The following is a 12,265-nucleotide window of genomic DNA, read 5'->3' as shown; positions in this document are numbered from 1 at the left end:
TAAAAGTTTAATTATAATATATAGTAAAAAACTTGGAAAATAAAGTTTTACTTATTGGTAGCAGTCACTCATGGCTACGTAGTGTATTACTCCTTACATAGTAACAACCCACCGCTGCCAAAAAATAAAAAACCGTCTGCCGGAAAGGGCTAGATAGGGGGATAATAAAATAATCCCGCAATGTTAAATAAAGTCTTTAATTATAGTATAATTTCATTTAATTTTTTATGTAAAAAGTAATATTAAAATACAACCCCTCTCAATTCTAATTATAGTTAATCTAAGTTTCAAATGCTAATTTATTAGATTAAATTTAATTTCTATAGTGATACAGCACCTCAGACATTGCCTCAATTAATATAATTTAAAATGGAAATACTATCATAAGATCATTTATCATCTGGTTTGTACATAGATATGTATATTAGCAAAATTTTTATATTACTGAAGTGGAAAAAAAAACTTTAGTTTATGTTAGTGTGGACTATTTTGTAAATGAACAAAAAAAAACATTTTTATCAAACGTAATTCCTCTACATTGAATGAAATTGAATAAGCAACTTAGCATACTTACGTACTTATTTAGAACTTTGATATATGAAAGTAACAATTTTCGAACCTACATTACCAGTTTATAAAATAAAAATAATCCATGAAATTTAATTATTTCCTTTATAGGTGCATTCAACTTTACTATAATATGACAATAAATTAATAACCTAGTCACGTTCATTAGTAAATCGTTCACCTAGGTGCTTAATGCTTCCTCACTGCAAACCACTACCATCTTCATCCTTCTTTGGTAAGATCTTTACAATGTATTTTTTAAAAAAATTTAAGTATGTCCTTGGGTTCAGTCACTTATTATCATGACAGCACTGCTGAGTTCATTCTAGGTTATGGGTTATTACTTCCTATTGGTTATTTAATTGTACCGTTTTTTAGTATTTTTGTTCTAGTTAAAATTGTGACAGAAAAGTGATGGAGAAGTACATGAACTAAGATATGTGTTATTTCCTTCTTGCCTTGACTGACACTACTTCAGAGTACTAAACAAAACAGGTGTTCCAATTTTTGTGTTTTGCCCTAATTGGATTCAGGAGGATGGGTTTTGAAATAAATCGTTTTAGTGGTGAAGTTGATGATGAACTTCTCTGTCCAATTTGTTCAGGTGTCCTGGAAGAGCCCCTACAAGTAAGCCATAAAATCTTTGGAGTAACTAAATTTTATCAACTTATCATTATCTAGTTTTGAATTTTGGTATCATTTAAGTATTTTTAAGATTAGATTTTGTTTTGTATAATAGTAGTTATCAATTCCCTTTATGTTAACAATTCCATTTTTCAAGTGGAACAAACAATGAATTTTGTTATGCCTAAACATTAATATTTTACTGCTAGATTATTAGTACTTTATAGTTTATTTTGATTAGATTAATAGAAACATACTGATAATTATTGAAATAATTTATTCAAACCTTTTTTAGTCTTAAAAATCCTTACTTATATTTCTAATCTGGATTATATTATCTTCTCAAAAATTGAGATTTTTTAGTTGACAGTTTATTTACATTCTTCAATTAAAAATTTTTCAACTAACAAAACACCCCAATTAATTTCTTTGGTCTTAAATGTTTTGGGTATTGTTGTTTCTAATTCTTGCAACTTAGATTAATTCTTAATTGATATTGGTTTTCTAATCAGTAACATGAATTTTCTGATGTAAAATAAAAAATAATATACAAAGTACATATAATTATAAATGGATGTAAGATATTTATTAGTTTATATATTATATTCTAGTTTATTTTTTATTAGGCTCCTGCTTGTGAACATGCCTTCTGTAGTACATGTATTCATGAATGGATTTCTCGACAACCAACTTGTCCAGTTGATAGACAGTCCATAACACAATTGAGACCAGTTCCTCGGATCCTTAGGAATTTGCTCTCTAGGTTGGTACATATTAAGGATTTGAATATGAAATACTTAATAATATTTAAGTTTTCTTATCAACCTTATAAACAGTTAAAAATTAACTTTAATCCATCTTATAAATAATGTATTTTATCATAACATGATAGAAACACCTTCACATCTCAAAACATTTATTTATGACATTTTGATCCCCACCTATGTTCATGGGATCCTCTTCAGAATTAATTAGTTGAGCCTTTGTCCTCTTAACCATCCAGCGTACCACATAGCAGAACCCCTGTCAGCAAAGATATCAGGGTTTACCCGATTAATAGAGTTAGAATATTATATACCTATTTATAAGTATTGAAATGTACAAATGCTTATTCTGTAAAGTTTAAACTTAACATGTTTCACAAATAATTATGTATATATTTTTTTACCCTATTTATTGTATATTTCTCAACAGATGGTTGAACCATTATATCAAAACTGTAAAAAAAAAATATTTATTTTGATTATAATATTTTATAGATTACTTATATTGTAATGTGGATATTTGTAATGAAGATTGGGTAAGTTCACAAATGTCAGTCCGACATACCTCTGGGTATGTGTTCACTTTTATCAGTAAAAATATAGTGAACGGAAGTCAACATATATGATTCAATTAAAGCATTAATTATAATAATGTAGTTTTTAACTCTCAAGAATAGATCATTATAAATTACCACTGGTCTCCCCTCTCCCATCTGCCTATGTGGTGTAACAACAGTTACTCTAAATTGTGTTATTACTGAAAATAGTTTTGTTGGCATTCGTTATAAAATTGCCTTCTGTGGTTTTACTTACATTTTGAATTAGTAAAATAATTTACTGTTTTTTTAAGTATTTTACATTTATAATATAATATAATAATTACATGAATTGTATTTTTACTTGTTCTTTATATCCTTAGCTTCAAGTAAATGGGACTGTTCTACTTGGAAAAGATTATTACCCCATACTTTCAGAATCCTGACCCTCATCACACAATATTTTAAAATCAATAATTGATACTTGATATTTGAATGAACAACACAACACACAAAAAAAATTCCCTTTTCTCACTACTCTGTGACCATTTCCTAAAACTACATTACCCCAGCATTATTTAAGAAAAACCACAATTTGTCTTACATTTTACAGCCATTTCTATGGCATTCGCTCAGTATTCTGTTTGTGTGAATTACAGTGCTGAAGTGATAGTTTATACAATTTTAAAGCATTTGCAGACAAACTGTCATCTCTCCAACTCTTATTGACTAGGACAAGGTTTTTTTTTTTTTTTTTTTATTCTTTATAGTGAAATTAGTTTGCTACTGCTTACTAGATAAACCTGCAATAATGATGATAATTTGTATTTATGGAAATTATTGTGTTTAGACTTATAATTTAACATTTTTAATTGAAACAAAACTAAGCAGAAATTACTACATTGCATAAACACATATTACCTCACCGAGATGGAGGTAAGAGTTTAAGAGTGAAAGATGAAGGTATGTTGCAAATCCAAATTTAAAAAAAAAAATTACTTCTAATTTTTTTTTAATGATATGGTCTATCTAATCCACTGAGAATTCTTATGATTAACCTAAAATCTTGGGAGGTAAAAATAGGCATGTGAAACCTTCATTCATCAGATAAAATCAATTTTAAAAATTGGTTAAATGAAAAATAGTTTCTTCAATTTACAGTCGTCTTTTATGAAAAGATAAATTTTATTTTTAACATTATAAAATATTTAATAACAGTACATCCTATAATAGTTATATTATTAATATGTTAGATGTTTGCGGATTTAGAACCGGTATTGTGAAATGAGTAAGACAGTCTTGGTGTGAGCACCTCTGTATATATAATGTATTTCATTTCTCAACCATTGCTTTAGGATATTATATTCTCTTTTTGGTCTTAAAATATAATTGTTTATTTTTGTCTATCTCCTCTTACCATTCTACCAATACCTGTTACAGTTTTTCTTTCTTGACAGCTATGAGAACAATATTCTTATTTTAAATTACCCTTCTTCTCATGCATATTTTATTTATTTTGTAAAATTTATTAATTTGAGTTATCACCATGTTTTATTCTACCGTCATTAAGAAAAATTTTCTACTACTTCCTACCCATTTAATTTTTATAAGGAGTTGATTCCTAGATATAGAACATTCTTAATGACTGGAGCCTTCCAAATTTCTTACATCATGATCTGTTTGAATACTACCTTTAGACTAAAGATAGTTTAGAAAATATTATTATCCTTTTCCTATGTCTTAATCCTATTACATTCAAATTCAGTATTCTAAATGTTATTTAATTTTATGTTGTAGACTGAGTATAACCTGTGACAATTCCATTTATGGGTGTACTGCAGTTGTTAAACTCGATGCTCTAACCAACCATTTGGCAGAATGTGAACACAATCCAAAGAAACCCGTTCCTTGTGGACAAGGATGTGGGCTAATCATTCCAATGGATGAATTGAAGGTAAATAGTTTTTTAATCTGTCTAACATAAGCCTGCAAATTTAAACAATTCATTCCCATTTACTTTACACTTTATCAAAACAATTATAAAAACATTGTGTGCATGCTTCTGCTGCATCTTGCTTCTACGCCCAATTTTAATGACTCAGACCTTCCTTTTGTAGTCAATTTTCTATAGTTCTTTTAATTCTTGCTAAAGAAACTTTATATAAGGATTATTAATTGGAAATATATATATATAGATTGATTGTAGAGATACTTGGGGGATAAATTAAAATCAAAAAGTTATCTAATGCTTTACCTCATTTTCCAATTTCAGGCACTTTTTACATATTGTTCACTTTAACTATCTTAGTCTCATCTTTCCGTTTTAAGCAAATATTCTTACTTCCGGTTTGATATCTTGCCAATCAATGCATGTTTTATCAAGTATTATTTCAACTTTATTCACTTTTGTGTAACTACTGTATGTTTATCATTGTAATTTATGTGTTATATCCCTGTATATTTAAACCTTTTCTTATCTTTACTTCACTATGTTTAATTAAACTTGTATTTTGTTTTAAGTATTACCAGGTATGTAAATATATAACCTGAATGTTTGTATGAAAATTTAAAATAATATTTTATTTGAAGTATTACCCATTGCTAGCTAAACATTTTATTTTTCCCACCTCTCTTATAATTTATGGATCACATGCCAACAAAACTTTTAAAGGGAACTAGGCATTAAGCCATTTTCATTACATGTGAAGTGCAGCTCCGCAATTGTGTATCATGCAAAAGTATTTCCCTAAGAAATACTTTAATCATTTTCTTGACCTGTTTTGCTATGTGTGATAGTGCATTATCATGAAATAAAATCACATTGTATTACCTTTTATATTTACATATATGTTATGGTTATTTTTCATACAAAACGTTTGATTTGCTGATTCGTTGTTAGTAATGTTCAATAATAGGTTTTTGGCTGCTCATAATTGATCAAATCTTTCAGATTTCACCAAACACAAAGCATTGTCTCCTGCCCATGGCGATTTGGCCTTGCAGTATATTGATAGTTTACTTGTTGTTAATTATGTTCTTATACTTAGGATTTTAAAATATATATTAACTTAACATTGTCAGTCACAATTTCATGTAAAACTGACTTTTCTACCTGATGAGCAGCATTATGCAAATGGATTTTTGCTTTTTCTGCTCTCCTTCATTCTTCTTCTAAATTTTTCTCATGACTATCAAACGTATAGGATATGGTATATAATTGATCCATAAGTTGTCATTGCATTTGGGCCTCATCCTCATCTACTAATGTTGTAATTTGCTCTCTTCAACTTTTTGGTGATCTATGATCTTTTTTTATAACCATTTTTGATTCTTTTAAACCACTCAAAACACTTATTTGACTAGAGTATCCTTTCTTTTAGTTTTATAAACATTTGGTGTGATTCTATAGGAATTTTCTTCAGATGATAACTGTAAATATCTTCACAAATCATAGTATCCAGTTACTTAATTTGATTTGTTTAATGCTATTAAAAACTATGTTGTACATTCCTTGTATTGTGAAGTTTTTTAAATTTAATTTTAAACTGAATTTATCAGATTCAGAATAAGAAAATGGTGTTAATGACACAGTTTGATAATAACAAACCTAGACAGCTAGTTCCATCTATGGGTAATTCTGGTTTGATATTTACAGACCTGGTAGACATCTATAGTTATTGGTTTCTTAATATTTATTTAATCCAGGATCATAACTGTGTTCGAGAGCTTAGAGCTCTTATTCATAACCAACAACAGAAGATTCAGGATTTTCAACAAGAAATAGCTGATCAGAGGTTTCAAATAAATGAACAGAAGAGAGAGCTATATATTTTGAAGGTAATTAATTTTTGTTTGATATTGCCAACTTTTGATGTTAGGAATCTGGCATACTGGTTTACTATAAAAAATTGTATGAAAAAAGGACTTCATGCGTGCGATGCGAGTATCCAACCCTGGAATGCCTGCTCTTAGTGATGATATTGATCGAGAAGAGTTGTCAAGGTGGTCTAATACGCTATCCAGGGCTAGGGTCACCCGCTGGGGCGGTATGATCTCAACACCGGACGATATGTTACAGGTCTATATCAAACTGTTTTAATCAATACATTTTTATTTTAATGTTTACCAGACCTAACCTATGCTCCATGATAAAAAGTCCAGTGGAACCTCAATATAACGAAACTGATGAGGTTTTGAAAAAGTTCATTATGTAAAGGTATTTATTATGTCAAGGTTCATTCTATTGTGATTTGGATTACTAAAACCTCATTTTATTGAGGTTCATACACTATTTGTTGATCTCTGTATGACAAATTCTTTGAAATTCAACCTAGAATCATAAATATATGTGTGGTACGAGAAATAACAAATGTTTCGTGATTCCGTTTACAAATGTACCATGAACCATTGAGTTTTTTCATACAGGATTGGGTTCATGATCAGTATATTTTTATCACATCACTGTTTTAGCCACTTCAAGCACCTTCTAAATTCTTTAATTTGCAGGATTTTATTGTTTTACTTTTTAAGATAGTACACTTCCTTCTTCAAACTTTTCTTAATTTTTAATATTGTGGTTAATGTGCTTGATGGAACACCTTCTGTGTTTGTTTTTTCTTTGTTTGGGTTCTCTTCTACTAATTTCATAATTTAATGTTTAATGAACATATTTTCCAAACCATCTACTTAATGGCATGTACAACGCACTTCAATTGTATCTAAACCAAACTTAAAGGCTTTGGTTAGAATAGATGAATTCTAAACGCAACTGAGTAGTAGTATGAGCATCAGAGAAGGTACATAATGATTCATATCCAGACATGTGTATCTGGTATGTTTTGATAACTCATTATATAGCAATCCTTTTTGCTATATAGAGGTTAGCATTGAGAAATTAATTCATTTCACAAAGCAAAATTATTTTTCCTGCAAGTTTTTTTAAATTTGTTATATAGAGATTTGTTTACTTATGCCATTCATTATATAAGGATTAATTTTCTACTGATATAGAGTGTAAGGGGATTTCAAAGAATTCATTATACGGAGGAATTTGTTATTTCAAGGTTCCACTGTAGTTCGCCTGCTCCTTGAACAGTCATCTATATATATGTAAACAAATAACCTAACAATACAGGTTAATTTAGTTTTTTCATTCATTTTTTTTTTTAATTGAGAGGAAATATTAATTATTTTAAAATGAAAGTCATTATTATGTTTCATCATTAATTAATTTTACCAGGCAATGATAAAGAGGTCACTTTCTGATTCTGGTTGCCCAGCAAGAATTGTAGAGACCCTGATGGAGAAATGCCATGAAAGGAGTTGGCCTGCTGGTTTAAGCAGCCTTGAGACGAGACAGAACAACAGGCGCCAGTATGAAAGCTATGTTTGCAAGAGGATCCCTGGTCGTCAAGCAGTTGTTGTCTTACTTTGTGACAACCCACATATTAACGATGATATGATGGCCGACCCAGGTCTTGTCATGATATTCGCACATGGAATTGAGTAACCGGCCTTTCTCCAAGGGCTCATTTTATTTTATCATTCTAATGAAAAGAAACTTTTTTAGAAATGTGTACATCAAAGTTAATTAATCTTTTATAACATTCTTTAAGTGTTAATGAGTTCTTCCAGCATCAAAATATTTATTAGGTTTATTTTAAAATATTTATAAATAAAAAAACCAAAAAAAAAAAAAACCATACAGAATAAAAACGCAAAATAAAAGCACATGTCTTAACAGGTTGATTTCTGTTTTTTGTATGCTTGAAATGAAAATGGGGGAAAACATGTATAGTAGAGTATTATTTATTAACATCTTTTAGATGATTTTCAAATAACAAAAGTAAGAAAAGATTATAGATATATATAAGAGATATGAAGAACTGTGTTCATTCTTCAATACATTTCCATATGAAGTATTTAACTTTGATTTGATAATATCATATCTTTGCTTTTTTATTATTTATTCTATAAAAATATCTTAGTATGCAATGAAATTTTAATAATACTCTATTGTAACCTTGTGGCAAATTATTGTGTCTTGTAACTGGTACATTTTTTATGATTTGGTCCTATAAAATTATGTATATTTTAAAAAAAAATTCTTTTCACAACTTGACCATGGCAAGCGATTTCCTTTCATAATTTATGCTGTTTTCTGAAAAACCTTTGAATATATTTAAATTTAAAAGATGAACGAATTGATCATTAGGCTAAAATATTATGTTTAGCTCTCACAGACCTTGAAATACGATCTGTCATGAAGTGAGTCAAGTTTTAGTGTTAAAAGACTGATGGGCTCAAACATAGCTTCTGCCTCTTGTTTATGAAATTTGCTACAGATCCCGTTATAAATTTTAAAAGCAATGCTGGTACTAAACATTTACTTTGACTATTATATTACTAATTACATATCAATTTACAGATAATAAAGTTGCTTAACATGGGTGGATTATTTTTAATGCCTGGTAGCTGATAGGATGTGGCAATCATATTAGTTTCTGTTATTATTAACTGTAAACAAAAAAGAAACAAGGTTAATATTTGCAGGGTAATATCCCTTACTTCTTGGTTTGACTGGCTTATGGTTGCCTGTTTCAGAAATCATTTACTATTTATTAAATGCATGAATCTGCAAATAAGTACATTTTTCATTCCCTGTTAAACTCTTGTGCCTTTTTAAAATTTAAATGTAGAATAAATTTATATGTATAAATTCATTGCTGCTGACTAATGTTTGGTGTGGACTAGTAAACAACTTATAATAATTATCTAATTTTATTAGTAAGGCTATATATACCAAAACCCAGCCAAGTATATTTTCCAGTTTTTGATTTATTTATTTTTTATCTTTAACAGTTTTCGTTCTTGAGTATCTGAGGTGAGGCTTAATTCTCTAAGACTTCTTCATAAGTTCAAAACTCAAAGGGAGACCTTTTCCAAATCAGTTAAATCACACTTGATTCAACATCTTTTGGAAGAAATCCTTTCACCTTTTAATTTTATTATTATCACCTTTGTGATAATATAGTGCCAAAACTCTTGAAGAAAAAAATATATTAAAAACTGTAAAATGAACTTAGCTGGTTTTGGAATGATTTGCCTCAAGTAACATGGGGTTTGAAGTATTTTAATGCTCTACACTGGGTATCAAAAGCTCGAATCCGCTGACTATCCTATTTAAAAAAGCATTTCATTGTGATCACACTTGGACAAAATCTAATTAATTTTCAAAATTGAATTAAGAGGAGAATTATCATGTTAAACAGTTTAGTTTAAAAAAAAATGTAAGTTGGAAGAAAAAGGTTACAAATAAATAAGAAGTGTACCATTCAGGAAAATCCTGTAATTGATCAGAAGTTTTAAGGAGCTTAGAAAACGTAAGATTTATTAGATATTCCAATAAGGAAATTTTCTTATTTTAAAATTTTCCAAAAGGACCCGATATATTATATTGGTCAAGATGAACAGAGAAGCAGGAATAGGATTTTAATAATTATTTTAGAAATAGATTCTTGCATAGATTTTTCGGAAGAATATTAGAACTGCAATGTTTTCCTAACAGAACTTTTTAAAAATTATTTTTACAATTGATTCTAAGCACAATTATTTTTAAAGCAAACAAATTAAATAGTCTTGTAAATAATATTATTAACAAACTAATATTAATGTCAAAACCAAATTGTCTAAAGGTGGACTTCAATTTTTTATTGTCTGTCTTTTGATTCACATTCTGAGAAAGAAAATAGTGTGCAATGTACTAAATTACTGTTTTCATGTTTGTTTTTTTTTGTTATGGGCCTGTTATTTTGCTAAATTGTTGCAATATGGTATAATTTGTATTGATATTTGACTCCAACAGATATATATATATATATATATATATATATATTTGTATCTAAACTTTTATCTGTGATATAGTATTATTTTATTTTTTTCTATTGAGTAATATTTCTAAATCTTTAAGTTTGATGATTGGAAATTGCTGCTATTATGGAAATATATTACTGTAAGAAAGACTTCTCACAATTACATTATTAGCTACTTGTAATATATATTATTATAAGGACTTGAATACCAACTGTGATATAACAATATGTTGTAGAGGCTCCATTCATTTCTGTATTAATTTTTCATTGGTATTATTTATGAATTTTTGTACTAGTAAATTTGTTAGATTTCTTTATGAAAAATATTTATTATATTGGAGCCTCAATTTAATTCTTTTAGTTAGAAAATGAAATAATTGTTGCCAAATTTCTATTTTGTTTTTAGTTAATTCTGTCTTAGCATATCCTTTTTTTTAAAAGAAAAAATTATGTATTTTGTGGTAAGTTCTTTTTGTCTAACATTGTAGATTTAGTCTCGCTCCATGTATGTCTTAATTTAAAAAGTTGCAATTAATAATTTCGCAATCTCTTTATGTACATGGCTACTTTGCAACTATCAAGCGATATTTGTAATGTTTTTAGAGGTTTTTTTGTTGAAGGGAAAGAGGGATAAAACTTATGATTTGCTTTGTATTCATATTGTCTCAATTTTACGGATTGTGTCTGTTCTGTTGAAATAAATTTGGTGATTATATTTTTTTGGAGTGAAGATGTGGAAGTTAGAACCTTTTAATAGTTTGGCATCACTCTCAGTCTTGTCTTGTGATTTTTGTTTTATGATTTGTTTGTATTTATTTGTTTTTACATATTATGTAATTTCTTATTGCTTATTTGTTTTAATTTACAGTGGTTGTATGTTTAAGGAAGTAGTTGATTGGGGTTGGTCAGATCTCAGTTTTATATTAATAAACCCCTTCCGATGTTGAACATTCCTCTATGTAGCACATTGTCTTAATTATAATAATTTTATGCTGTGACAGAAAAATGACGAGTTGTAACAATAATCCTTAAAACATAAATAAGAATTTTCCATGAACGACCTATTAGCAATTATTCAGAACAGGCTTTAACAGAAACATCATGTAATTAAAACATGGTATAAACTCTGTATTGACTGGATTCTGCCATTGGTTGTAAACAATTTGCATCTGTGAACTATCAAAGTTTCATATAAAAAAAGATTGATTAATGAAACATGAAATAAGAATTGTAATTTTACTAGATCTCCTTTCGAGTTGAATGGTTTGTGTAATCCTGTTTTAGTTGTTCGTTTTTCTCACAATTACAAAATAAGTTTTTGGCACAATATTGTAACATTTTTATGCTTGTTTCTTTATTAATATTTGTTTGTAATTAAATCATGGTTTGGTTGAAATATTGACATTTTTCTTCTATTATTACAAATATCAAAGCAGAAATAACTGATTAGAGAAATATAATTTTTTTTTTGTGCGAAACTCACAAAACATGTTTTAGTGCATTTCCCACTTATATTTTCAGGTATTTCATTCTCCTTATTGTGATATTCCTTCTGTTAATAATTTAGGAACATTCGCCTAGCAGTACTATCTCTGGTTTTATATGTGTTTAATTAATATACTTTGTCTTTTTTTTCTTTTCTAATTCTGTCAAAAAAAAAAAAGAACAAAATCTATCCATCTGGAACATTGCTAAAGACTGAATAATAGAATGAATTTATTGTTTATAGTCTTTAAAAATTAATAAGTACTTTTAGGAATATTTTCCTGTTGACTTTTCTAAGTTATTGACAACTTTCAATGAATGGTTCCTTTTTTATTGAAAGTAATTTTTTTGCCTGTTAGTAAATTTATACTTTGTAATGAACTAGTTTCTAGAATGACTTTTTGAATCCATTGGATTC

At 28.2% G+C, this 12,265-nt stretch overlaps 1 protein-coding gene across 4 annotated transcripts; it reads left to right on the top strand.

Moving 5' to 3' along the window:
- The first annotated feature begins 424 nt into the window (after positions 1-424).
- Positions 425-12,265, top strand: elgi (E3 ubiquitin-protein ligase NRDP1 elgi). Of its 4 annotated transcripts, none has more exons than XM_014433949.2 (8): positions 425-603; positions 679-802; positions 960-1,194; positions 1,818-1,954; positions 4,289-4,445; positions 6,197-6,328; positions 6,414-6,569; positions 7,731-12,265. In XM_014433949.2, the coding sequence occupies exons 3-8, from the start codon at positions 1,105-1,107 to the stop codon at positions 7,998-8,000; spliced, it is 942 nt and encodes a 313-aa protein (XP_014289435.1). In that variant the 5' UTR covers positions 425-603; positions 679-802; positions 960-1,104; the 3' UTR covers positions 8,001-12,265. The 4 variants fall into 4 exon arrangements, with proteins under 4 accessions (XP_014289435.1, XP_014289428.1, XP_066907333.1 ...); XM_014433942.2 differs by having other exon boundaries at positions 946-1,194; XM_014433958.3 differs by having other exon boundaries at positions 442-524; positions 946-1,194.

Source organism: Halyomorpha halys, unplaced genomic scaffold (assembly GCF_000696795.3).
Source record: "Halyomorpha halys isolate HHAL.00 unplaced genomic scaffold, Hhal_1.1 Scaffold45.1, whole genome shotgun sequence".
In the NCBI taxonomy this organism is placed as follows: domain Eukaryota; kingdom Metazoa; phylum Arthropoda; class Insecta; order Hemiptera; family Pentatomidae; genus Halyomorpha; species Halyomorpha halys.
This window is presented reverse-complemented; position numbering and strand designations above follow the sequence as displayed.